Source organism: Sphaeramia orbicularis, chromosome 21 (genome assembly GCF_902148855.1).
Source record: "Sphaeramia orbicularis chromosome 21, fSphaOr1.1, whole genome shotgun sequence".
Lineage (NCBI taxonomy): Eukaryota > Metazoa > Chordata > Actinopteri > Kurtiformes > Apogonidae > Sphaeramia > Sphaeramia orbicularis.
This window is the reverse complement of record NC_043977.1, coordinates 19,451,871-19,479,078: the sequence shown is the minus strand read 5'-3', so window position 1 is coordinate 19,479,078 and position 27,208 is coordinate 19,451,871. Positions and strand designations below refer to the sequence as shown.

At 39.2% G+C, this 27,208-nt stretch overlaps 1 protein-coding gene across 1 annotated transcript; it reads left to right on the top strand.

Moving 5' to 3' along the window:
- The first annotated feature begins 2,541 nt into the window (after positions 1–2,541).
- Positions 2,542–23,398, top strand: LOC115412977 (matrix-remodeling-associated protein 5-like). The gene is made up of 12 exons (XM_030125680.1): positions 2,542–2,728; positions 3,380–3,607; positions 4,693–4,822; positions 7,619–7,860; positions 8,498–8,649; positions 9,452–12,897; positions 14,178–14,319; positions 15,036–15,171; positions 16,580–17,785; positions 17,886–18,093; positions 19,498–19,719; positions 20,267–23,398. The coding sequence occupies exons 2-12, from the start codon at positions 3,420–3,422 to the stop codon at positions 22,400–22,402; spliced, it is 8,208 nt and encodes a 2,735-aa protein (XP_029981540.1). The 5' UTR covers positions 2,542–2,728; positions 3,380–3,419; the 3' UTR covers positions 22,403–23,398.
- Positions 23,399–27,208: the final 3,810 nt, after the last annotated feature.

The following is a 27,208-nucleotide window of genomic DNA, read 5'->3' as shown; positions in this document are numbered from 1 at the left end:
AGATATTTTCTTGTATTTATCTTACTGATCATGTATTGTAATCATCATGCTGAGATTACATTTCATACCAAATACAGACAAAACTTGAGAAACAGTGACTTTATAAGTAAAATATATCATTAACTGAATATAAACCAAGCATATCCATCCACTTACATTGATCCAGCTCCATGGGATTTAGTGGTGAATCAATGTTGTAGAAGATGACGGTGTTTCCACATTCAATACAGAGCCTCTGAACGTCCAAATGGGTCTTATCTGATGACCAAGAAAAGATGACAAACTGTATTTTACACCAATTATTTACATAGATTGATAGGAATAGTGGCTCTGGAGTTATTGGACAATTTAGATCAGTAGATGTTTTTGGTCACTGGTGTAGATTTGGATCTTTGAGTGAAATGAGAATGAATGAATGAATGAATGAATGAATGAATGAATGGATGGATGGATGGATGGAGTCAGTTTAGTTTGGATGGATCTCATTATGTCACTTTGTTTAATTTTTTTATTTGTTCCATTGTTTATTTGTTTCTTTCATGAATGAATGAATGGATGGATGGATGGATGGATGAATGGATGGATGGATGGATGGATGGATGGACGGATGGAGTCAGTTTAGTTTGGATGGATCTCATTCTTTCACTTCGTTTATTTTTTTTATTTGTTCCTTCTTTATTTGTTTCTTTCTTTCATGAATGAATGAATGAATGAATAAATGTACAAATGAATGAATGGAGGGATGGATGGAGTCAGTTCAGTTTGGATGGATCTCCTTATTGGATCTCATTATTTCACTTCATTTAATTTTTTTTTATTTGTGCCTTTTTTATTTGTTCCTTTCATGAATAAATGAATGAATGAATAAATGAACGAATGAATAAATGAATGGACGGATGGATGGAGTCAGTTCAGTTTGGATGGATCACATTATTTTACTTCGTTTATTTTTTTTATTTGTGCCTTTTTTATTTGTTACTTTCATGAATGAATGAATGAATGAATGGATGGATGGATGGAGTCACTTCTGTTTGGATGGATCTCATTATTTCACTTCATTAAATTTTATTTTATTAGTTCCTTTCATGAAAGTGCACAATAATACAGTGTATAATTGAACATAGATTCATTGTACAAACAAATAACCACTGTCATGATTGGAATTATGTTATTTGTTTCTTTTTTATTTGTTCCTTTCCTTTCATGAATGAATGAATGAATGAATGAATGAATGGAGTCATTTCAGTTTAGATGGATCTCATTATTTCACTTTGTTTATTTTTTGTATTTGTTCCTTTCATGAATGAATGAATGAGTGAATGAATAAATGGATGGATGAATGGATGAATGGAGTCAGTTCAGTTTGGATGGATGGATCTCATTATTTCACTTCATTTAATTATTTTTTATTTGTTCCTCTTTTATTTGTTTGTTTGTTTGTTTGTCTGTTTCTTTCTTTCTCGAATGAATGAATGAATGAATGAATGAATGAATGAATGAATGAATGCATGGATGGATGGTTGGATGGATGGATGCAGTCAGTTCAGTTTGGATGGATCTCATTATTTCACTTTGTTTATTTTTTGTATTTGTTCCTTTCATGAATGAATGAATGGATGGATGGATGGATGAATGGATGAATGGCGTCAGTTCAGTTTGGATGGATGGATCTCATTATTTCACTTCATTTAATTATTTTTTATTTGTTCCTCTTTTGTTTGTTTGTTTGTTTGTTTGTTTCTTTCTTTCTTTCTCGAATGAATGAATGAATGAATGAATGAATGAATGGATGGATGGTTGGATGGATGGAGTCAGTTCAGTTTGGATGGATCTTATTATTTCACTTCATTACATTTTGTTTTTTTTGTTCCTTTCATCAAAGTGCACAATAATACAGTGTATAATTGAACACAGATTCATTATACAAACAAATCAACACTTTCATGATTGGAATTATGTTATTGAATGAAGTCCATTCTGGAGTCATTATTGAAATTACTGAGGAGCTGCGTAAAAAATGATAAATAAATGACTAAATAAGTAAGTAATTATAACAAATAGCTGACGTTGAGAAATGAGCTGCTACTCATTAGAGGAATGCGTCCGTTTTTTTGTGCGCCATATGCAGCGCGTGTGTGAGGGCGCGAGAGAAGCAGATTGAAGCTCAGCCAACTTCTTAACCGTGTGTTTCCAGAAAAGCCCCTCCTTTGACAGACCCCTCAGCCTAAGCGTCATTTTAAGTTCACTTCAGTCCATTCCCTCTTTCCTAAATACACACTCACAGACATCCCTGTCATCTCCACAAGCGCGCGCACTCACGCACCAAGACGCGTTTTTTTTTTTTTTTTTTTGCAAATAGTCCGTCCGCGTCCTGCGCTACTTTTTCTTTTCTTTCCAGGCGACGCGTAAAGGAGACCTGTTGGATGTTACTGAATGCACTTTTTCATTTTGTTTGTGTGGACTTGACTGCTTTTTTTTTTTTTTTTTTTTTTTTAACATCCTCCCTCGCTGTTTTTTTTTTTTTTTTTTTTTTCTTCCTTGTGACAACTACTGTGACAACTTTACTGGGAATCCTTTCAGTTCCACGGTCACGGAGCTGATGGCTGAATAAACTGGTTCACTGCTTAGGAATTTTCCGAAACAAAAGTGTTGGATTAAAAATAGGATTTGATGTGGAACATGAATAATTCTGTGAAATAACTCACTCTCCGGACCACAGGATTTTAAGGTATATTCTTATCAACCATATGCATTACAATAATCTATTCATCTAGACAGTGTGCGTCTTTTTTTCCTTTTTTTTTTTTTTGCTTTAATTTCTGCTTTAAGTTGCATAGATTTTCACCGTTATCACTCTTTGTTGAACTGATGAATTCAAGTACATTTAAGATTAGATAAGAAACTGGAAAAAAAAAAAAAATACAGAGTATGTGTGTGTATGAGAAAGTGGGTTCTTTTTTTCCTGTTCTCTATATTATTGAATCCCCTCGTGCTTTCTTGTCATTAACTCTGATGTATGTGGCATAAATCTTCACGTCGTCCACTTAACCCACGGGCCACGCGCGTGCACGTGGAAGAGATAGCCCCAGATCTCTGTGTTTGAGTCAGGTGCACTTATGTGGCTGCTCTTCCCGTCTAAGGATAGTGGATGTCATATGTTTTATAGATTGCACAGTCCCCTAAGTCAAATTTGTGATTTTGGGCCATATAAATCAAAACTGACTTGTGTGTTCGTGTGCATATACTTGTGTGTGTGTGTGTGTGCGTGGATGTGGGTGCATATGTGTGTGTGTGTGTGAGAGAGAGAGAAAGGAGAGGGAGAGAGAGATCCTCAGTTTGCCACACTCCATCAGTTTCAACTTCCCTTTCTCTTTGGCAGTGATAACCTCAGTAGTGCATCTCCTTTTTGAGAAGTGAAGATGTATCAGAGAGTTTTTGCACCAGTGGCCCTGCTGGCTCTGCTGGTTTTGACCCTTGAGGTGCCTCAGGGCGAGTCCTGTCCCAGAAGCTGCAACTGCTACCAGGCCAATGAGGTCCACTGTACTTTCCGATCCCTGCTCACCATACCTCCGGGTCTGCCTGTGCATACACGACGCATAAACTTAGGGTAGGATCACACACACACACACATATGTCTAAAAGTATGCACATATGCCTTAAAGATCACACTCATACACATTAACCCTTTCATGCATGAATTGTGAGAACCTTAGTCAAGATTTTTTTCTTCAGTGTTTTTATTCCTCCTTAGACATGAAAAAAAACAATGTGATCAAGTTTTTTTTTTTTTCCTACAGAGTGACAAAAATATCCATGCATTTAATTTTTGAATTAAAGAAACATATGTTTAAAACCCAATATCAGAAAGTGATATGAAAACAATGCTGCTAATCTGATGTCTTCTCACATTTTAACATACAGGGGTTGGACAAAATAATGGAAACACCATAAAAAATCAACAAAATATAATTTAATATGGTGTAGGTCCGCCTTTTGCGGCAATTACAGCCTCAATTCTCCGAGGTATTGATTCATACAACTTGTGAATTGTTTCCAAAGGAATTTTAAGCCATTCTTCAGTTAGAATACCCTCCAACTCTTTTAGAGACGATGGCGGTGGAAATCGACGTCTTACTTGAATCTCTAAAACTGACCATAAATGCTCAATGACGTTGAGGTCTGGGGACTGTGCCGGCCATACAAGATGCTCAACTTCATTAGAATGTTCCTCATGCCATTCTTTAACAATTCTAGCTGTATGGATTGGGGCATTATCATCTTGAGGTGAAGGTGTTTCCATTATTTTGTCCAACCCCTGTATTCTAATGCTGGTTATTACTCACTTCATGGAGATAATATGCAAAAAAAAAAAAATCTTGTCTAACAAATAACAATTGATTTACACTTAAACATGTTAGTGCAGATCAGGTTTATCAAGAACAGCAAAGTTACAGTAATGGTATGAATGTCAGTGTGTAGGATGGTGCGTAAGTGTCCACTGTGTTGGCTGATATGGAACTAAAACATCAAAACCCTTGAATATACAAGAGAACAGCTGGAGAATAACTGTCCACTGGAGTGGCCTATGCATGAAAGGGTTAAATCATATCAGCTCTACTAGCTGTGCAAAGACACTCACTGTATTTATCAAAAGGACTGACTTTTGTGATGTATATTTGTATGTTCGGGTAGGTTCAACAGCATCAGAAGGATCGGTGATAATTCACTTGCTGGATTAAAGAGAGTAGAGCTTCTGATGCTCCACAGCAACGACCTCCACCATTTACCTGCTTCAGTGTTCAGAGACATGAAATCACTACAGGTAAAAAGAAAACACACTGCACACTGAATAATATATTCTCTCTTAATAGATTTAGTTTTCTACAGATTTTTAAATTAGAAGTGTTTTGTTTATAGCAGGGGTGTCAAACTCGTTTTAGTTCAGGGGCCACATTCAGCCCAATTCGATCTCAAGTGGGCTAAACCATTAAAATTACAGCATAAAAACCTATAAATAATGACAACTCAAAGTTTTTGTCTTCATTTTAGTGCAATAAAAAAATTTAATTATGAAAATATTTAAATTTACAAACTATCTTTTCACAAAAAAGATGTGAATAACCAGAAAAAAAAAATTTTTCTTAAGAAAGATAAGCTAAATTTTAACAATATTATACCTCAACTTATCACTTCTACATGTGCATTACACACAATGTTACCCAAACATAATATTGTTGCAGTTTTGAAGTTTGGAATGTGGAACTAAAATAGGAATGTCTACAATATTATGTATGAACTTATTAACACAACGTACAAATCGGATCTACAAATCCACAAAACATTTAGTAACAGACAGAATATTGTTCAAATTGTACTTAATTTTCAGGTTGTTCACATTTTATCGTAAGGGTTAATAGACAATTATTTTACTTTAGATCACATTGGGCTGGAACCAGTTCAACACTTTTGACTGTTCATAGCTTCAGTGTCATTTTTGCACTTCATAAAATCATGCCGTAGGCCGGATTGGAACCTTTGGAGGGCTGATTTTGGCCCACGGGCCGCATGTTTGACACCTGTGGTTTATAGTATCGTACAGCAAGTTTTTTAGAGTATGTTTTTTAGTAAGTTTTTTTGGGTATATACTATCTATCTATCTATCTATCTATCTATCTATGGGTCAAAACACTGTATTCAAAATCTCTCTGACGGGACATTTTAGAGAAATTTTGACAGATTAGTGTTAGTAAATGACCCACATTTTTACTTTTATATCCTTTTTGCTTTAGTTGGACCATAAAGGATTATCCAAAACAAGGAGCTACTTTATATTGAAATAAATGTTGGAATGGCAATCAATTAAAGTTTGCTCTCTGATGGGAGATTATTGTGTTTTGATCCCTATCGGTCGGTCAATCTATCTGTCTGTCTGTGGTTCAAAACACTGTATTCGAAATCTCTCTGACGGGGCATTTTAGAGAGAATTTGACAGATTAGTGTTGCTAACTGACCCACATTTTTACTTTAAAGTTCTTTTTTGCTTTAGTTGGACCATAAGGGATTATCCAAAACAAGGAGCTACTTTATATTGAAATAAATGTTGGAATGGCAATCAATTAAAGTTTGCTGTGTTTTGACCCCTATTGGTCGGTCAGTCTGCCTGTCTGTCTGTCTGTCTGCCAACAAATCATCACCTTAATATGACTCATAACGTACAATGTTTCAAGGGTGTGGAGGTACATAATAATACTAGTAAAAACCTGGGCTTTGCTTCTTCAGCTTCTGGCAACAAACATGGAAGCTGACCTGAAATGTCCCTGGCCAAACTAAACCATTGCTGTGTGAAAAAATGTGGCTGGTTGTAGTGAACATAAACCCCTCTTTCCTCGTGCATTTACCCTTTTGACTATTTGAGGATAGTGTTTTGCAGTGGACAGAAGTAAAAATCAAACCAGGCGCCAGTGAAGTTACTTTTATCCAGTTTCTACCTCCAGGCAGGAGAGCTGTTGCAAAAAGTATAAGTTTAAAACTCTCTATACATAAAGTATTAATGTTCTGCAAGACTTTCTAAAACTGTGGGAGACCAAACTTGAATAGTTTGACTCAAAAAAATAAGATATTACAGAAATAAAATGAAAACAATTTGTCTAAAAAGAAATAATTTAACAGAAAAATTATGCCTAAATCTTACAATGTAAATTAAGCATAAATTGATGCATCTTGTTCAGTTTTGGTCTGTTTATCAAAGTCGAATCATCATTTTGCAACAATTTTCCAGCATATTTTCCAGCATATATTTCTAATTTACTTTCTGCAAGTGCAAAATTTATAAGCCATCCTTCTTTTCACAGCTCAGTGACAGGAAACACTGGACATTTAAGAAGCAACCTAAGGGCAGAGTTAGCAGTCTATGGGGAAGTGGTATTACTCAAAAAGCAATTCTTCCTTTCATCTCCTAGACAGATGCTGATATATTTGCCATTGTGTGATAATGGGATCCGTATTTCCATGTGCTGACATCTTCACGTGCTAGATCTGTCAGCAGCTGGAGGTTTTCCTGCTAAGTAGCTTCCCCCCGGAGAGAAGATTTATCATAAGCTTTACAGAAATACTGATTCCACAACCTGGTTTTCATGGTGTGTCTAAATATTTGGTGGGTTCTAGAGTCTACACACAGAACAGCAATTGATCCCTGGGAGTCTTCTGTAGACGATAAAAGGATACATTTCTTATTTGAAAAGTGAAGGATCCCTAGTGTGAGAATATCTATGAGTCTTCTTTGCTTTGATAAACTCACAGTATGAATCTGTTTTTTGGTTATATCCTACAGGCTCTTCTCTTCTTCCTTAGTTTTTACCAAAGGCACACTGCCCAAGTATTTCCGTACGCTGTTAAATTTCACATATGGACGATTCAGTCATTTCTTGTCAGGAGAGAGTTTGTCACCTAATTCGTCATCTTCTTTCCAATCCCCCTGCCATCATTTATCATAAATTCAATTTATAAGCATGTGGTGTCCAGTGACAGCTTTACTAGCTTTCTTCATCAGGCTTGATTATTTCATTGCGCTTCTAATCCTTCATTTCTTTCACTCACTCCCTTTCTTCCTCCTCCACAGATACTAAAGCTGAGCTATAACAAGCTGAGAGAGATCTCTTCATCTCTGACCTTCTCTGGCCTGACCTCGTTGCTTCGTCTGTACTTGGATCACAACCTCCTCCAGCACATCCACCCACGGGCCTTTCTCCAGCTGCCTAGCCTCAGGCTGCTTCGTCTACAAGGGAACAGGCTGCATCAATTGCACCCTCACACCCTGTGCACACTGTCCCTCCTCAATACATACTACTTCTCCACGCTTAGGTGAAGTATAAAACTTTAAGCACCTAATGTAATAGTCATAGTTGGAGAAACAGCTTTTAGGAATAAGATTAAATACTCGTGTCAGCAGTTCTCCCAGTGAGGAAGTTTAAATGTTTGTTACTGGAACTGATTTGCCTCTCATTTTTTTTGCCATAAAAGTGGAATGCACAATAGCTCTTTTTCCTAAAAAATGAATGAACAATGAATAGAAAAACAATGAATATAACTGTACACAATTCAGCTGTGGTGATTTATGACCAATAAATAGCAGAACTCATTTAACTGAAGAAATTAATCAACGGACTTGGCGATAGTTTAAATGAAACTAACACAAAACTTATAATACCTCTTCGGGGAATTAAGAAAAATAAATACCCAGTGCCACACCCTCTCTAGTCTATTTCTCTGACTAAGTTTTTTCTTCAGTTCAATGTAAACAGAGATAACTTAACTTCGAGCTTGAAGGTGATGATGACAGTAATAAAATGATGGATGATTGTCTCACTCCTCACCTGTCACCTCTCGCTACCCACTCCCACTCCTCCATCTTTTCCAACGCCGCTCTGTGACTTTGATTCAACCTCTGTCAAACCCCTGTTCCCTCCTCATCTTATTGCTTTCTGCCTCTCTCCTGTAGACACCTTGATCTCTCCAACAACAGCCTAAACGCTCTGCCCAAAGAGACTTTAGAGAGAGCACCCCTGCTGGAGACTCTGGCGCTACATGCTAATCCATGGAGCTGTGACTGCCAGATGAACTGGTTGCTGACTTGGAGTGTGGCTCATCCAGGTGACTGTCACGTCTTACTATTTTTTTTTCTCTATTTGTTTTGTCTCTGGTGTGTAGCTTTTCAATAATGGCTGTTTTTTATGGGTTTGAGCCAGTGGAATTCTGTCAATGGAAAAAAAAATACCATTCACTGCAAGCAGGTTTAAAGAGAAGAAAAAGATATGACAAAGTGAGAAGGAAAGTGGAAAATGGATTTAAAACAGGAAACATATTTATTGATAATTCCAGTGTATAAGCCATTATAAAACGTCAAATTCAATTAGATGATAGAACGCTATGATAAGCTTACTTTAAGACACAACAGGTTTTGTTATCTTGGTACTTGGTACGCAGTTTTCCACCTTCTTTCCATCACATTCTCTTCTTGCTTTGCCTCATTTTCTGTATGTCTTCCAGTCAGTCTTGTGGTTGTTATTGAGATGCGAAAGAAGGCCGGACCATAAAATGTGTCTCATTGATATGCCAGATTTAACCTGCCATGACTAATCCATGATGACAGCATCAATGTGTGCACAGAGCTGAAATATAGGCTAATGATCACTGTGTAATAATGAACTGATGCATTTTTCTGATTTATGAGTAGATGAAGTAACCATACCTAATTAAGATGAGATATAAAGGGTAATGAATACTTAAAGAAACTGCCATGACTAATACTGTATATGCCACTGGTAATCAGTGCAGATAGCAGAAATGTACACTAATGTGTTTGTATAGTCGCTATGTTGCTATACGCAGCTGATATTATTGAAAAAAAGACTGCCTGTAGTGACTTAATGTTCTGTGTTTCTGTTTCATGTAGGCTTAATGAAATGTCCCGGAGGTCCTCAGTGTCCAATCTGTGACTCACCGAATTCCCTTCAAGGTCAGGGCTTGCTCGACCAGACCGGGCTATCATGCACATCTCCCATCATCTACTCCCCAGGAAGAGATACACCTTTGGAGACAGAATTCACTGAAGTTCAACCGACTGAATCATTCAAAGAGCCTGTAGGCACTGCCTCACTGGGTCTCTCTGACCAGCAGGGAAATAATGTTGATGTCAGCTGTAACATCACTCACTCTACACACTCCCAGGATATTGCCGATCTCTCCCTCTCCCACTCGTCTCCTCTTCCTCTTGCTTTGTCGTTTTCTCTGGAGTGCCCCGTGGAGAGACACAGCTATGAGAAACTTTGGAGAATCCTGGCTTACTATAGTGAGACTGCGGTTCGCCTTGAAAGGGAGATCATGCTGAGTAAAGCCCCGACACTGGCCTATCGCTACAGGCAATCGGCAGAGACAGAGGGATATTATCACACAGGAGTTAAAGCTTCAGTCAAAGCTACACCACAATGGTTGTTACAGTCAGCCATTAGTATTCAGCTAAACAGAGCACAGTCTAGCAGAGACACCGTTCATCTCATTTACACAACCAGAGTGTCTGCTCAATCTGATCGTACTGTTTCTCACCCATGGGTGATGATTTCAAGCAATCATACAATAACAGCATTGTCAGCTCTAGCTGGCAGTAAAGTGGAACTCTCCTGTCCTGTACTCAGTTCTGGTAACCCCAAAGTACAGTGGATCCTCCCAGATGGTTCCAAATTCAACTCCCCTGCCAATAGTCCAGATGGTAGACGCCGGGCCTCATTTTCTGGATTACTCCTACAGAACTTGAAGCTATCAGATGCTGGGCTCTACTATTGTGTAGCCCGGGCAGGAAATGATATAGATGTTCTCCCACTACGCCTGGCAGTAGAAGAATCATCTGTTCCCCCATCAGGAGAGCAAGTGGGACCTCCTATAAGTGGAACTATTGGGGATCCTGTCACTTTGTCTTGCAAAGCATCTGGTTCACCTGCCCCTCACTTGAGTTGGGTGTTACCAGATGGACATTTAGTACGGCGTGGATTAGCTGTATCAGGTGGACTCACTATAGACCTGAATGGAAATCTTTCACTGCCCAGACCTTCTCTGAGCGACGCCGGTCATTACCGCTGCATTGCAGTCAACCAGTATGGTAGTAACTCTCTGTCAGTGCTGTTAGCATTAAACCCACAACATGCCCCACAGCTTAGACCTTCTTTTCCAAGAGGACCGCAATCAGCTGCAGGCCGGTCAACCAGGATACGAGCCCCGCTGCTACAGGTGGATGAAGGCTCAGGAGATGCAGAGGAAGAAGAAGATGAAACTGGCAAAAGCAGGTATCCCAGGCCACCCCAATTCCCTCCAAAGAGACGCTATCCATTTGGAAAACCACGAAGACGTGGGCCTATGAGAACCAACTCTGTGGCAACAGGAGGAGATTCACCACCTGCCATTGAACTCAGAAGAAACCGCTTTCACAACAGGCATAGAGTCCCACCAAACAAACAAAGAATTGATCCTCAAAAATGGGCTGACCTTCTGGCTAAGATACGTCAAAAGACCACTCTCACTAATAACAGTCAGACCGTTCCAACAGGACAACCCACAGCTGTGCCAAAGGGAAGTAGGAAAGCTATAAGTTCAGGAAGAAATGAGGGAGATGATACACAGAGAGGCACAGCAGAGGGAGAACAGCTGGAAGCAGAAACTGAAGGTTCATCTGTGGATGACTCCAGTCTGCAAGAAGAGGATTTACAACGTATTTACCCTGTTCACACAGAAACACAAACTCCAACAAACACATTGATGGAGAAAACAACAGAGAGTTCACCAGTAAGCCAGACAGATACAGGAACCCACATTCAAACAGAGAAAGCAGGCAAACAGGAAACTTTGCCTACATCTAAACCAGTCTCTGCAACAAATGAAATTCCAGAAGTAGTTGAAAAAAATGAGCCAGAAGTCAGTCTCCAGCCATCTCGCACCAGGCTTCAAAGCCCACAAGCAGGACTCTCCCCCAACCTGGTTCCCAGCTCTCGACCCCAAAATCCTTGGAACTCTCGCAGAAGGATTGGACAAAGAAGGCGTATCATTAACAGGCCCAGGGGTCGACTTTTGACCCCGACTCAACCTCTCCCTGACCCCATAAATCCCAGCTCACAACAAGTTACAACACCTGAACCTACCAGAGATAAAATTAATATGTTCTTACTGTCATCTACCACCACATCTCCAGCTACATTGTGGACAAAAAGTGACCATATTAGGATTTCTGTTTCTGCTTCAAGTGGTGCAGCTCTGAAAACTCCTTCTCTCCCTGTCTTAAACACACTCGGTGTCTCCTCTGCAGAACCTACTTCCCCTTCATTGACTCCTTCTTTTGCCTCTCTTACTCCATCATCTCCCTCACACACAAAAACACATCCACACATTATGACTCAGTCTGTCACCACACCAGATGCCATAGAGTCCACTACGTCTTACAGTACGACACCATCAACCACTCACTCTAAAATTGTGATGGCATGGACAAATGTCCCAGCAGAGACACATGGCATACAGACACATACGGCCATGAGCAAACATACTGATAGGCCCCCAGGCAAACATAGTAAAGAGACGGAGAGGAATTTGTATGGTGTACCACATGTGTCTCACTCCTCATCCACTCACTCTTCCGTTGTTTCTTCTACAGTTCCCACTACAGCCACAACTATCACTGCAAAAATAACTACAGCTCCATCAAAAACACTCAAGAGTATTCATTCTACGGGTTTGGGTGGAAGCACTATACGTCTTACTACTACTACAGATAGTGAAGATGGTTCTACCTTGCTAATTAGTCCTCTGACAACAAATCCTATGACATCTACAGCTACTAAAATATTCATCCCAACGGCTAGCACTAGCAGAAGTACTACTGCTGCTCCCACAACCACTACTGTCACAACAACCCCTACAACTACATCTACCACTCGTACTACTTCAACCAAACCAAGTACAACTACTTTTCCTACAACTACTTCAACTAGCTCTACAGTACCAGTGAAAACTATCTCCAGAACTGCTAACTTCAACAAGACTACTTTGACAACAAATAAAGCTCCTACTTCTAGCCCTAAAATCTCAACCCAAACTCTCACAACCACTACAAAGAAAATTACTCCTTTTTCGCCGACTACCACCACCACAACAATTACATCTGCAAGTACCAGAGGATCTACCAGAGAGAGGCCAAGTGTTAACCAGCTTGACCCCAGAGGAAGGCCAGTTTCTGGGACTTCTGATCAAAGTCGACCCCACACTGACTGGAGGAATCCTGGAGCTAACTATATTCCAGACTCACAAAGCAACAGACCACTCTCACCCCCTCTCCATTCATTTCCTGCCTCCCCGAGGGTGAGTTCATAGTCACGTAAATATATTGCTACTATGTGCATTGACTTGCAATGAAATGGTAGGCATAAAGAAAATGTAGATTTGAAAAGAAAAAGTAGAAGCCCATCTAGGACCATATTTTGTTCTTTATTTGCTAATGTATTTACTGTTTTCCCATTTTTCTGTTGCTTGTTTTCATCATTCAGTCTATTAGTTTTTGCTTTTGCACTTCCTTTAAATGTAGTTTGCAGTTCATATACATGCAGCAGTTTTTCTTTGTTGTCAGTTCAGTGGAAATGAAATTAACTTAAATTTCTTTTCTAAGTCAGTGCTTTCCCAGAAGATAGCAACACACATAAGAGCACTAAACACACACCCGGCTGTGCAAACCCTAGGGCAAAAGCTAAGCAGAAAATGCACAATAGATCTGAAAATAGTCTAATCTGTATCCACATGACCTGCTGTTAAACCTAAGGGATGTTTATGACAATTCTTCAATTTCATGGATTTCTCAGAGCTCTGCCAGAGTCTGTGTCAGATTCAAGGAAGAGATGAAAAACATATGTTTCACAATCAGCAACATTGGGTCTCTTGAGAGCATAATCCCCAGGGATTTAAGATAATCATTTGTTAATTAATTTTTGGAGCTCTTTTGGCAGACCTTGTCAGACCAGACCTCTAGGTCCTTCACAGACAAATTATTTCAAATCTGAGACTGCAATTGTAGGTTATTTGTAATGCTGTTCAGTGACGATAGTAGTCTTTTATATGCTGAAAAAAAGCTGTTGAGCACTTGATGTTAACTTTGTGATTACTTCCACAAGCTAAGTTTCAATTGATCTACTTGTTTGTTTGTTTTTTTGCACTGGTTTTGGTTATTATTAAGACATTTATTCATTTGTTAGACGCAAATTGGCAGCGACGCTTCCGTCAGCCTGCCCCAGGGCAGCTGTGGCCACAAACATAATTTACCACCACCAGAGTGTAAATGTGAGAGCGAATGAATAATGGATCAATAATGTAAAGCACTTTGGGTGCCTTGAAAAGCGCTATAGAAATCTAATCCATTATTATTATTGTTATTGCTGTTATATTAAAAATGAAACCAAACGTAACACAATGCTGTGTAAGTTAGAGGAAATTCTGATGTCTTCTACTTAAAGCAGTTTTAAAGGACTCAATATTTCTATCATTAGTATCATAACTTCTACTTTTGTAATTTCTCTACTCTTCTCTATTTGTGATGTGTATAACAATGTAATTTGTAACTTGAGTTGATTTGTCTTGAAACATTTCTTTAGGTTCCAGTTCTGAGATCTAGACCAAGGATTGCAGACCCACATATCAGGACTGTGTCATTCCCAGCTGAAAGCAATGCCAGGTTGAACTGTGAAGCTGAGGGGGAACCAAAACCCTCAATTACATGGACCAAGGTTTCCACAGGTAGATATACTGAGCCGGTAAACCCAAGTTAGTTTCAGAGCATACATTACACATTTAAGAATATATTCTACACTGCAGTCATCTGGTTGGTTTTATTTTTCGTTTACGGTAGCTATCCACCCAGTCTACACCCACCAAGCACCAATGTGGATGTAAAAGTCAGAAACAATTTTGAAATATCCCAGTGCTTTCCTGAACCTTTCTGGTCAATAAAACAGGGTCTATAAGTTTAGTTATGTCAAGAGACACATTAATGCTTATGTGCCTTAAGGAGTCACTTACATTTGTGGATATGTCATTTATGTAGTTCTAAAAATTACTAACTTCACCCAGAACAGAAGAAATAAAAAGTTTTTATTTGCATTCTAAAGATCTGAAATTAAATCACTGTCAGCTTTCGTACAGCATACACTGTGCATCAGGAATGAATGACTATGAAAAGGTTTTACACTGATGAAATAACCCATTAACACCCAGAATTACGCACTGGCATACATACAATAGGCTTTTCTCTAGCCTGTAATGTGGGAAAGACATTTTGCTAGAATGTAATGGAACATTTTGTGCACTGCATCACTGACTTCACTCCATGCTGTGCCACTTGACAGTCTCTCTTTCTCCTTTAAACTTTGTGTTTTATTCACTCTAACTTTCTTTCCCAATTTGTCCCTGTTTTCCCCACTCTGTCTGTTACTGCTGCTCTGTCTGTCTCTCAGGAGCAGTGATGTCACTCCACTCCAGGGCTCAGCGTTTTGAGGTCTTGCCAAATGGCACCCTGATTATCCAAAATGTTCAGCTGCAGGACAGGGGGACGTACATCTGCAGTGCCCACAGCTTCCTAGGTCGGGACAGGTGAGGCCAGTGGTTCCACTTATAAAAATTAAATAATATTTTCGGTATTACGTGTATAAGCCTTAAGCAAAGCATTTTGGAATAGTCTCTCCAACTTGTCATAATGAATCTAAGGTGGGAGTAGGTGATGTTAACTCTAGCTGTCTGTGTAGTACTGCAATCATTCAGAACAGGCTATTAACCCAGTAAATAGAAATCACATTCCTGTTTTTTCACCATTTTCTCCTTTCTCTCACTTAGACTTTGGTCTTTTTTGACAGTATAAAATGTCAGTATTTGTGCTAATCATGTTTCACAGTCAGTGCCAATTAATAGTTCAGATTATTTGGCTATAGAGTCAGTTTAGAACATGCAGTGATAATGCTCACAACCTAGAAAATACGACCTTCTTCTCAGGTTGTCTTTGTATATTTTTTGATTGTGTCTTTTTGTAGCATGTTAAAATAGCAAATTTCTAGTATCCTCAGTGTCAGTGGAGTCCTGATTTTGGTGTATCTTACGTAAGTTAGTCAACCTCTTATCGTCTGTTATGATAAGGTCTAGGGATGTAACGATGACCGATATAATGGTAAAATGCGGTAAAATTCCAGACGGTGAGTATTACCGTTTAAATTCTAATTATCATGATAACCATGTTTAATTACCGCACTTTGAAAACTCACGGTACTGCTCTTTTCCTGGAGAAGTAGCAGCATTCCAGGCGCACATGCCAGTTTGCAAAGTCTATTTATCTATGAATAAGAAACTAAAACAATTCAATCTGGATATGGAAAATGGTCAAAAAATGGCCAGAAGGTGCCATCTTTAATGCGCATTTGTATGTTTGATGTTTACAGGTTAATATTTGAATTCTTCTGCCAACAGAAAGTACATTGTGCCTTTTATTTTACTTTTTTTTTTTTTTTTCAAAATACAACTTGATTAAATTATTTCAGTGTGTGTATAAGTACTTTTTGAACATTTTGAGCACAGTTTCAACAATACCGTGATAATAATGATAACCGTGATAGTTTTGGTCACAATAACTGTGATATGAAATTTTCATATCGTTACATCCCTAATAAGGTCTTCTATGTTCTGTGTATCATGCTAACAGTTTAATTTCATGTGCCACAACACTGTAAGTGCTATGCATTGCTGGGCTGGCCGTGTGTTAGCACAGGCAGAGTATTAATTAAGTAATGCCAAACTCACTGCTACAAACTGTGACAAAGTGATTGATGCTGATTTGCCAAGCCTATAAAGAAAGCCTGCACTTGTATTTATATGGAATTAGTTAAAAAGTTATTAGTTACAATACATAACTTATATACATATACCATTTCCCTGGACTGACACTTCCATCCTTGATTTTTTAAGTGGCACTAAGAAGCTGAAATTATGCATCTGCCTTATTTTTGACTGACAGGTTGCTAACTACTTTGGAAGTATGGACCCGTCCCCCTCGGATGCAGCTAGCTGGATACAGAGAAGTCACCGTTCATCAGGGTGGGGTGGTGCACTTTGAATGCCAGGCGGATGGTGTTCCCACCCCTCTGATCTCTTGGGTTCTGCCGGATCGTTCGGTCTTGACCACCACTGCCTCCTCGAGCAGTCGAATCACCATGGACAAAAATGGAACCCTTCATATCTCAGTGACGTTAACTAGTGACCGGGGGGTGTATCGCTGCGTGGCCTCCAACTCTGCAGGTGCCGCCAGTGCCTCTGTGCGCCTACATGTGTCCTCGTTGCCCCCGGTAATACAGCAACCCAGAGAAGAGCACCTGCTCTTGTCTCCAGGGAGGCCTGTTTATGCTCACTGCTCCGCCCGAGGTGCCCCAACACCAACTCTACGCTGGAGAATCCCAGATGGGACTTTGGTTCGCCCATCCCAGTTTCTCCGTGGCAACCTTTTCGTTCTGCCCAATGGGACTCTACATATTACGAAAGTCGGGCCAAAAGACTCAGGGAGCTACGAGTGCACAGCAAGTAATGCAGTTGGAGCTGAAAAGAGGACTGTCACGATACAAATTGAAGTCATGGCAGAAGGGGAAAAAACACAAGCTGGAAATGAAGAAACAAAAAGAATTAATACAGAAAATCCATCCCCTTCATCCTCACTACATAAAGACAGGACATTGTCAATCCCCATCTACCCGTCAAATTCACTGAACTCCACTAAATTCTCCCCTCCATCACCCATTGATAGATCCAGGTCTAGCTTCTCTCACATTTCTTTTTACCCTCACCGGCCCACCTCCACTAACTCACCACCTAAAATCAATAAAGCAGTGACTGCCTCCTCCACACATTTGACCAACTTCAGCAGAACAAAACTTTCTTCTCTCCCTTCACCTTCCACATTCCCTGCAAATAACACCAGGTTGTCAACCCCTATTGTAAATAGCACAAGAGCTGTTTCTTCCTCCCCCTCTGACAAAAACAGAGCTTCAGCTGTTTTGCACTCTATACCTGTCTCTCCCTTCAGTAAAGCTCGAATTGTCTCCACCTCCCCTTCCATCACCACTGTACAGTATGGGGAAGTTCTGCATCTCCACTGTGCTGTAACTGGAAATCCACCACCCACTATTATTTGGAGGACCCCCAACAGGAAACTGGTTGACATGCATTTCAGGTACAGAAGTGTGTTACAAGGTTTTGTGTTATTATTGTTAAACTTTTGCCTAATTCATATATTTGTGGTTGATTTATGTGTGTTTGTATTGACCTAAAAGTTATGACCGACGTCTGAAGGTGCATCCTAATGGCACCTTGTCAGCCCAGGCAGTAACAGAGAAGGATGCTGGAGACTACCTCTGTATTGCACGCAACAAGGTGGCAGATGATTATCGCCTCCTGCGTGTCTCTGTGGCCACAAAGCCTGCCAAGATTGAGTCCAAGCAGCCATTCAATCAGATGGTATCTTTCGGCAAACCACTGAAGGTGAGTTGAATGAAAATAAGGTATGACACATCACAGTCCAATCCCCAAAAAGTATTTTGTTGGATAGGTTTTTTTCCCCTCAGGTAAGTTAATCTTTGACACCTCCATTATAAGTTTCTTAAGTTTATTTGTCTGTGTGATTGGTAGGATTATAACACGCAGTGTGCGATTTTGTTGCACTTTTTCATTTCAAAAGGCAACTTAGGTCATGAACAGTCATTGATCAGTGACTTTTAATAGATAACAAAAGTTCAACTTGTGTTTCCTTATGTGAACTCTGTGTTGAAATCTGTTGGCAGGTTTCCACCCAAATGTATCACTAATTTGGTTTGAAAACACTAATCTATGCATGTTCCCTCCTGCTACTGTTATGCAAATATCAAGAGCTTGTTCAACATTATTATGGTGCCAAAATTTGCCAGTTGCCACAAATGACCTTAGTTCTTGGTTGAAAAACTGACAGAAATGGTAGGAGGTATTTTGTTAGAAAACCTGAAGCTGGCTGACAGCTTTTGTCCACCAAAGTAAACCGCTGGTCTGGATCATGTAGCATTATTTCCAGCTCTTCCAGGATCTGTCAAAGCCTTTGTTTAACATCTGTGTCTGCAGCTCACAGTGGATATACAGATCCCCTATTAATTCAGTCTCTATATTGCTCGACACATGCACACACAGTCTCTTCCTAAATCTGTTTTCATTGGATTATTTCTACTTACCATTACTTTCCCCATTGCCCATTGTAAAAAAAAGGGATTTTTGAGAGTTTTTTTTTCATACTTCCTACATACTTAATACCTTTTTCATATATATTTATAAGCAAACTTAAAATACAGATGAAAACAGCAAGATGGAAACACCTTGTGATTTGCTGGGAGGTCCTCATATGTTGACTAACTCACTTTCTAAGCTAATAACAGCCTCAGTCTGCTACATTAGTGAGAAAGATTTGTACTTCACATTCATTTTTACATGAAAATCATTATGTTTACTCCCTTGCACCAGCAACAGAGCACATACCATTAGCTTACAAATGGAATCAACTAATAACAAATGACCTGCTTCCAGCACAAGACAAACTCCAGCATAAACTATATATGTAAGCATGTGTGAAACTTACATACTGCCCCTTTAATATTTGATGAAAAATAATGTCAGTTACAAAAGGAGGACACCATATTATTGTGAATAAAATGGCCTGCATTTTTAAAATACATTTAAGTATTTATGAACTTGAAAGGGTATTTTATAACTTCTAGGTGCGACTTTACAATGCAATATGTTTAATGCCTCCTGGGAAATAGTTGTTATTTCTAAGTAGTGCTCAGCAGGTCAGCTTTCATCACATTAAAAGGCAGAAATCCCTTACATGCCGGCATTATTAGAACAAGCTCCTGTTCCCTGCAGGTGGACTGTCTGGCATCAGGACTACCTGACCCAGCTGTCCGCTGGAGCCTACCAGATGGAACCATGGTGAACAGCGTGCTACAGGGGGCGGACAGGGGAGGACGAGCACGAAGGCTAACTGTGTTCGACAATGGGACGTTACTTGTTCCAGCAGTTGGTATGGGGGAGGAAGGGGAGTACACATGCTACGCTGAGAATCAAGGAGGTCAAGACACTATGAGGGTAAGAACAACCTTTCCTCATACAGATATGTACTTATGCAGTGGGAGTTATATTGTATAGATCTGAAAGAAATTCAGAGACTATACAAATCTATACCTGAAAACCACTGAAAACGTGACCAAAACAAAGATGAAGACCTATCAAATAAAACTATGCTGCTTGCATTTTTGCAGCAAGGGAAGCATTAATCTCGTTTTATTTGCAGTGTGTGGAATTCAATGTTTTTTTCATTTTGACCAGTTATGATTCTCTGCTACAACAATATTTTTATTTGGTAATTTGAACAGAATGTTGTGTCTATTTTCTACAATAAACAAAAATGTCCATTTTACTCAAACACATACCTAAGCTGTAAAAGACTGGTTTCTTTTGTCTTTCCCAGTGCTGCGGTTTAGATGTAAGAATATTGAATTATGTCAATCAGTTTCAATATTTGTGTTCAGTTGTTCCATTTGAATGTTTTAAAATTTAACTCTTGACATGTGAATTAGAATCAATATATTCAATTGTAAAATGAATCACACATGCATTTCTGCCTTCCTTAAAGGTCAAAGTTAAAGTCATGATGACATCTCCACCGACCTTGGAGGATGACAAAGGCTATCGTGTAATAAAAGTACGTCAGGGAATGACTGCTAAAATTCGCTGTCAGGTCACAGGAGATCCTGCCCCGACCGTGACGTGGTTCTCTCCAGCCAAGCGTGTCATCCCAAGAAGTTCAGGATCTGGTTTTTATACTGAACGGGTTGTGGTGGTTTCAGATGGAACCCTGGAGGTACGTCTGGCCCAGAAGATCGATACAGGGAACTACACATGTCGAGCAGTCAACTCAGCTGGGGAAAGGAGCATGGTGGTGGGCCTGGAGGTGGAAGTTCCTAACTTTGGAGTGTACAGTCATGTGGGAGACAGAGGCTGGAGTAGCAGAAGCAGTGGGCCTGGTAGTGATCACAACAGCAGATCAGGAGAAAAAATAAACAGCAACAGTGGTTTTAGTGATAATAATGGCAGGATAAGAAACACTGTACCAAACACCAACATTAACATACCACCCAGTGGATTTAATCCTGCCCTTAGGGGTGAAAATCAAAACACATTCAACCGACCTGTCAGTGGAATTACCACACAGCTCGGTAGCAGTGTAATAAGTATTGGAGTAAGTGGGGCTAGGAATGTAGGTATTAAAGCAGATAACTCTGAAATGAACAGAAATGGACCTGGCATTACGAACAGTAGTAATATTGAGAGAAATGGTCACAGCCCAGTTACAGATAAGAATCCTGGGACTAATAATAATGAAGTCATTGCAGGAAAAGCTAGAAATGATGCTAACAGCAGTAGAGACAGTGGAAGGATAACTGGTATTTTTAGAAATATCGGCGATCTCAGTAGCAGCGTGTCTAATAATGGAGCAGGCACTGGCATAATCAGAGAAAATGGAGTCAGTCGAAGCAGCAATACACAAGTGACCGATGATAACAGCAGGAATAGCGTGGCTACAAGTACGACTAATAAAGCTGTCAGTAATGCAGGCGGTAATAACTCCCCTAATGCAGGCGTGGGTGTGGTAACGACTGTAAAGCAGCAAGTGGCAAAAGGCCAATCAGTTCTTTTGCCATGCCCTTCTCAAGGCTCCCCTCCCCCACGCCTGGCTTGGCTTCTGCCCGGTAACGGCGTGTTGCCAGCTCCGTACTATGGCAGCCGACTCACTGTTCACCGAAATGGCTCATTGGAGCTGCGTGGTGTGAGGGCAAGTGATGGCGGAACATTGGTCTGTGTGGTGAGAAGCGAGAGAGGAGAGGCAAGGATAAAGGTGGAGCTGGAGGTCTATGAACCACAGGGGGAGGCTAGGGCTCCATACGGGGCACCAGCTGGTGAAAAACCAGCCCAGAAAAGTCCAGATTCATTTGAGAGGCCTGTACCTTCACTGAATTCAGCTCAGTCCTTAAACCCACGTGCAACATTACCTGAGACGCTACGTCCAAGAAATCTAGCTACTCAGAAGCCCCCATACAGAAACCCACCTCTACCTGCTGCACCTCATCCAATCGGCCCACCACCCCGCTCAAGTGGCCCTGTCTCTGAGCCTGCTGTGAGCACCAGAACAGCCCCTCTAGTAAGCATCATTAATGGAGAGACCCTCCGCCTGCCCTGTTCCGCTCCTCAGTCCTCAGGATACACCCAGGGATCTCTGTCCTGGACCTTACCCAGTGGCAAGGTGCTGACTCGGGGTGAACGTGGAGACTCGAACCAGTATGTAGTCCAGAGTGATGGCACACTAACAGTACAGCAAGCATCGGTGTTCGACCGAGGAACCTACACCTGCAGATCTACAAGTTCAGATTCTTCGTCAGTTTCCGTTGTCACAGTCCCGGTCATTGTCATCGCCTATCCCCCACGCATCATAGCAGGTCCCGCTCCCATCACCTACACACGTCCTGGTGTTGCCGTGGAGCTGCCCTGCCGTACCATAGCGACACCCCAGGCAACGGTTACCTGGGAAACACCAGACCTTTCACAACTGAGGGTGATGGGTCAGGCTCGTATCTATGGCAACCGCTACCTGAGTCCTCAGGGTTCCTTGGTGATACAAAACCCGACAAGTAGGGACACAGGGTTTTACAGATGCACCGCCAAAAATGTTATAGGAGTGGACACCAAGGCCACATACCTGCATGTTATATAACTGGGTCAAAGAAATATGTGTGAATAAAACAGACACTCCATCAGTATTAGATACTGGTGAATGAACTGCTGTGCTGTTAACATCTGTCCCTCCTCATGCCCAAAGGAACTGCAAAGGAAAAGCTCCACGCAGGAGATACTGCTGAAGCTAAGAAAAGACTTTACTAATATACAACATATGTCCCATGTATGTATGTATTTTTTAATGTATGTCTATTCAATACTGTATTGTTTTTACATCAGGAGTGCAGGTTTCGATGCAGATTCAGTGCACAAAAGATTTTTTTTCTATGTATCTAAGGGTACACAGCCTGTTGTCAATTCAAAACATATTTTTGAAGTTATGATACGGTTACTTATATAAATAAGGTCACATAAAATGCACAACATATGTGAGATTGCGGCACAAATGCGTTTATAAATGCTATCAATTGTTCGTGCAGAGTGTTTGAGATAAAACAGAGCATCTGCTGCTTTGTGTTAAAACTTTGCACATGGAAATATGGACAAACTATTATCAACGTTAATATTTATTGTGGTAATAAAGAATCTGGTATGGTCTTGTTATAGATATTGCTTATTGGAAATTTACAAATATATAGGGTTCAAACTCTTTTACATTTATGATTACATTTCCAGGCTGATTTGTATTTGCTTTTCACATCTTGCTGCAAATGTGACATGATGTAAATTGGTCGCCTTATTTTATACATATACTGAAATGACACACCCAAACATCTGAAGAAGGCTCTGAGAAAATGAAGGAGCCTGACCCAAGTTTGTGCAAGAAAGTTGTAGAAAACCAGTTTCTATGAACTATTTTATGATGTGATCATTTTGTCTTTAAATTATTTTTTCTGTGAAGTTGTCCAACACCAGTGTTTTGTGCTTTTTTTTTCATAAAGAGGGGAAAAGTTAAATATAATTATGTACGTTTGATGTCTATCACCCTACAATGAATGCTTACTTTATTTTTAACAGCTTCATTTTATAAATAAAGACAAGAATAAAAATGTCAATGTTTTATTAAATGTCAGCAGAGGAAGCGCTGTTTTGTCCAAATACAGTCCGTTGAGAGATAAAGTGCGTGTGTGAGTGGTGCACAGAAAAGTGAGGAAAAAGAAAACAAGCAGTGGGAGTGCAAGAGGAAGGCAGGAAACTAATTTTGAGTATAGTATAGGAAAAGAAACTCCTCATATCCCAGCTCAGCGGCTCAGCTGTCAAACCAGGAAATGGGGTCTTAACTGTAGATGAGACACATGTTGATGACATCATATTGCACTCCCTGGGAAACGCAATAAAACTCACAGCAGCCTGCAGGGCTAGCATAGCAGCTCCAGACAACACCCTGTGTATACACCTGCCAACTGCATGTGTCCTGTTTACAAGGAAATCCCCTAGATGGTTATTATTGAGACTTTAAATTGGATATGCTTTGTATTAATAATGCATTACAAGTCCAACAATAATAACCGGAAAAATGACATGGGCATGGCTTTGAAAATGCTAACTTTATAATATCTGCAAGAGCGAAAGCTTCTCAAAATGCTTCTACAAAGATTTATTATATACTGTTTTTGTTTTCTGAACTGTCAGCCAAGCTGTCACATCATTTATATTATAAACCTTTTTTTTTTTTTTACTGTTCTTCTCAACACACAGCTGTGAACTGCTGCTGCATACCCATTTTGCCTCAAATTCTATGAAATCTACTTCACAATCCAAACCAACAAATTTTCTTTACATTATTCAAATAAATGTATTTATATAAGAAATACACAGAGGTAATACAGTTATATTGCATCGCAAATGCACAAATGGGTTTAAGTGCTCATTAAAATGGTTGGTATAGTTAGATTGAAAACTGTTTCTCTTTTCTAGTGGGAAATAGATTATAATCCAGCAACATAAGAGTTTTGTTTTTTGTTTTTTTTGCTTCATTCTTTATTAGACCACTTTTTTCCACAACTCCTTATGGTTTGAATTATCTCCTGTAGTCCTGGAGTACATCCATCCATTGTGGCACACCAATTTTATGGTTATATGCTTGTGATCAATTTCAACAACTGAAAATCGCAGAGTTACGCAAATGAAAACTTACCGGCATAAGAAAATCAAACAGACACTTTATTTCCATCTATGCTGTGTCTCTGTGTAGGTACTATGCTCTGTGGATTTGGACGGCTGCAAATATGTGACAGTTGCCTTATTAGCACGAGCTGATGTGATTTTACTTCTTGTGTCATGTTGGATATAGATTTACACCTAAAGCAGCAACAACATCACTGTCTGATAAAGAAAATCACAAGTCGTCAAGGCATTTTATTTGCGTTAAACTGCAACGTGTCAACAAGACTGTCGCTATCAATGCAAAATCACTCTCACTCTCGCTCACTGCTCATTCATAATACATGGATAAGCCTCTAAAATTACAGAAGTATATATAACTGTGCCCTTCAGAGCCATTATTAATAAATTATCCATCCCTACCTGGTATTAGAATAACAAAAAGAGCACTTTGTAATGCAAAACACGCGCTCCTGATACATCTGCTCACTTTTTAGTCATTCATCAATGGTGTCGTTACAGATTAGTCATGCAAGATAAATCTGGCGTATCAAGACACATGTCACGGTCCACCCAGCTTTCATGTTTGTATCACTGTGCAATAGCAGACAACAGCTAGTCATCTGTTCCTGTGTGTGTTGACTTTTGTGTGTGTTTAAATGGAAAACAGGCAGTGCAACTTTTTATTTTGCTGAGTATAACTCTTTTTACTGCAGGCCCTTTTTTTTTGCTGGGAAAGGAAACCTGATTATAATTTGCTGTGAATTTGCAGATGCACTAAGATTTATTTCAGAATTATTGTATTTATTATCTGTGAAAAGTGTAATCGTTGCATTAGTCATATTCCCTGATATATTTGTTAAGGATTCCACCTCCCACCGAGAAATCCTGTGACAGCATCATTATGTTAATATCTTCATTTTTCTTTAGAACAACAATACTCTTTGGAGTAAAAAGACATTTTGCTTTGATGCTTCATTAAGTTTGCCCATCTTGAATATGTTTTCGTATGTTTTTTTTTTCCAATTTGCTCCTCAGAATTATTTAAAAAATATGGAAATGGTCTAAACTCTTTCAGTTCACAGCAATAATGGTTATATAACTGGAAATAATTGGAAAATTATTCCTGCATGGAAAAGGTCTTAGGAAAAGCACCTCCTTCCACAAAATATCTTTACCCTGGTGTCAGATACATTATGTTTTATATTACATCAACTTTAGCACATCAGGTCTGAATAATGCAGTGCTAAAGGCCAGTTATTCCAGTCAAATTCTCCTTGGTTTACATCTATTATCTATTATTTCACTTGAGTAAATTATTGCCTGTCTACTTACTCACATTCAAATATCAGTTTGCCCTTACAGATATGACTCATTTCCCCTATTTTTCTTAGATTACTACAGATTAGCCCATGCAGTAATGATCCGGTGGATTAGACTGGTGGATGTGGAATGAGGTGGACTGTAGCAATTACTTGGAATTTGACTTTCAAGCCATAACCGGGGCCTTCGTTAGCCGCTGTCATATAGATTTCATAGATTTAATGGGACTTAATGAGTGCACAGATGGGGACTTAATGAGTTTAAAAGAAAGACACAACATTACGCACATGAGCACAGATGTAGAAATGTGTGTGCAGACGTGTAATATTGTAAACAATCGCAAACACACCTTCATTTCTGTGTGACTGAACAGAGCAGATTATCATTTCAACAGCTGTGCGACAAAGGCTTTGAAAAGTAGGGGTATGTAAGTATTTCCGTCAGCAGCGTGCACTCAAGGCTCATCTGCTGGAGCATACTTCACTTCACACGCTGCAAAGTTTGTTGTTTTTTTTTTTCTTACAGTGTCTTTCACATAAGTCTAAATTCATGTTAACACTATGTGTACCTGGTAGTGTTGTATTTGTAAAAAAACCACAAAAAACAAAACAAAACAAGTGCACTGCAAAAATCTAAATCTTACCAAGTGTATTTTCTCATTTCTAGTCATAATCTCTCATCACACTTAAAATAAGACATAATCACCAAAAGAGTAACTTTTCAGTGAGATTTAAGAACTTATTTTTAGACAATAGGTCTTGAAAATCTTATTTCAACAAATCTTACCAAGATAATTTTCACTTGCACTATTGGCAGATTTTTTTTTTTGCTTAATTCAAGATTTTTTGCTTAATTCAAGCCAAAAAAAAAAAAAAAAAATCTTGAATCTTGCTTAATTCAAGCAAAAAAAATTCTTGAATTAAGCAAAAAAAAAAATCTGCCAATGATGAGATATTTTACTAGAAATCAGTGTGGCCATTAAATTTGTTTAAAAAGGCATTAAAAGCATTCATTTAAATTTGCTGATACCTGCAGAAACCCTGATGTTTTTCCACCAATGTTTATATTCAGAACTTTTTCAGAGGAATGCATAATTTTTGCATTTTGTCTTTGCTTAATTCAAGGTTTTGTTTGTTTGTTTGTTTGTTTGTTTGTTTGTTGAATTCAAGCAAAAAAAATTGCCAATGGAACAGGTGAAAATTATCTTGGTAAGATTTCTTAAAAAATAAGATTTTCAAGATCTATTGTCTAAAAATAAGTTCTTATATTTCACTTAAAAGTTATTCTTTAGGTGATTACATCTTATTTTAAGTGTGATCTGAGATTTTGACTAGAAATGAGAAAAATACATTTGGTAAGATTTGGTTTTTTGCAGTGTGGTGCCAGGCACAACAAACCCCGCCCCTTGCACGTATTG

Coding starts and splice junctions, on each gene's coding strand:
- LOC115412977 (XM_030125680.1), top strand. CDS start 3,420: ATGTATCAGAGAGTTTTTGCACCAGTGGCCCTGCTGGCTCTGCTGGTT. Junction 15,172..16,579: donor AGCTTCCTAGGTCGGGACAG/GTGAGGCCAGTG, acceptor TTTGACTGACAG/GTTGCTAACTACTTTGGAAG. Junction 17,786..17,885: donor CTGGTTGACATGCATTTCAG/GTACAGAAGTGT, acceptor TTGACCTAAAAG/TTATGACCGACGTCTGAAGG.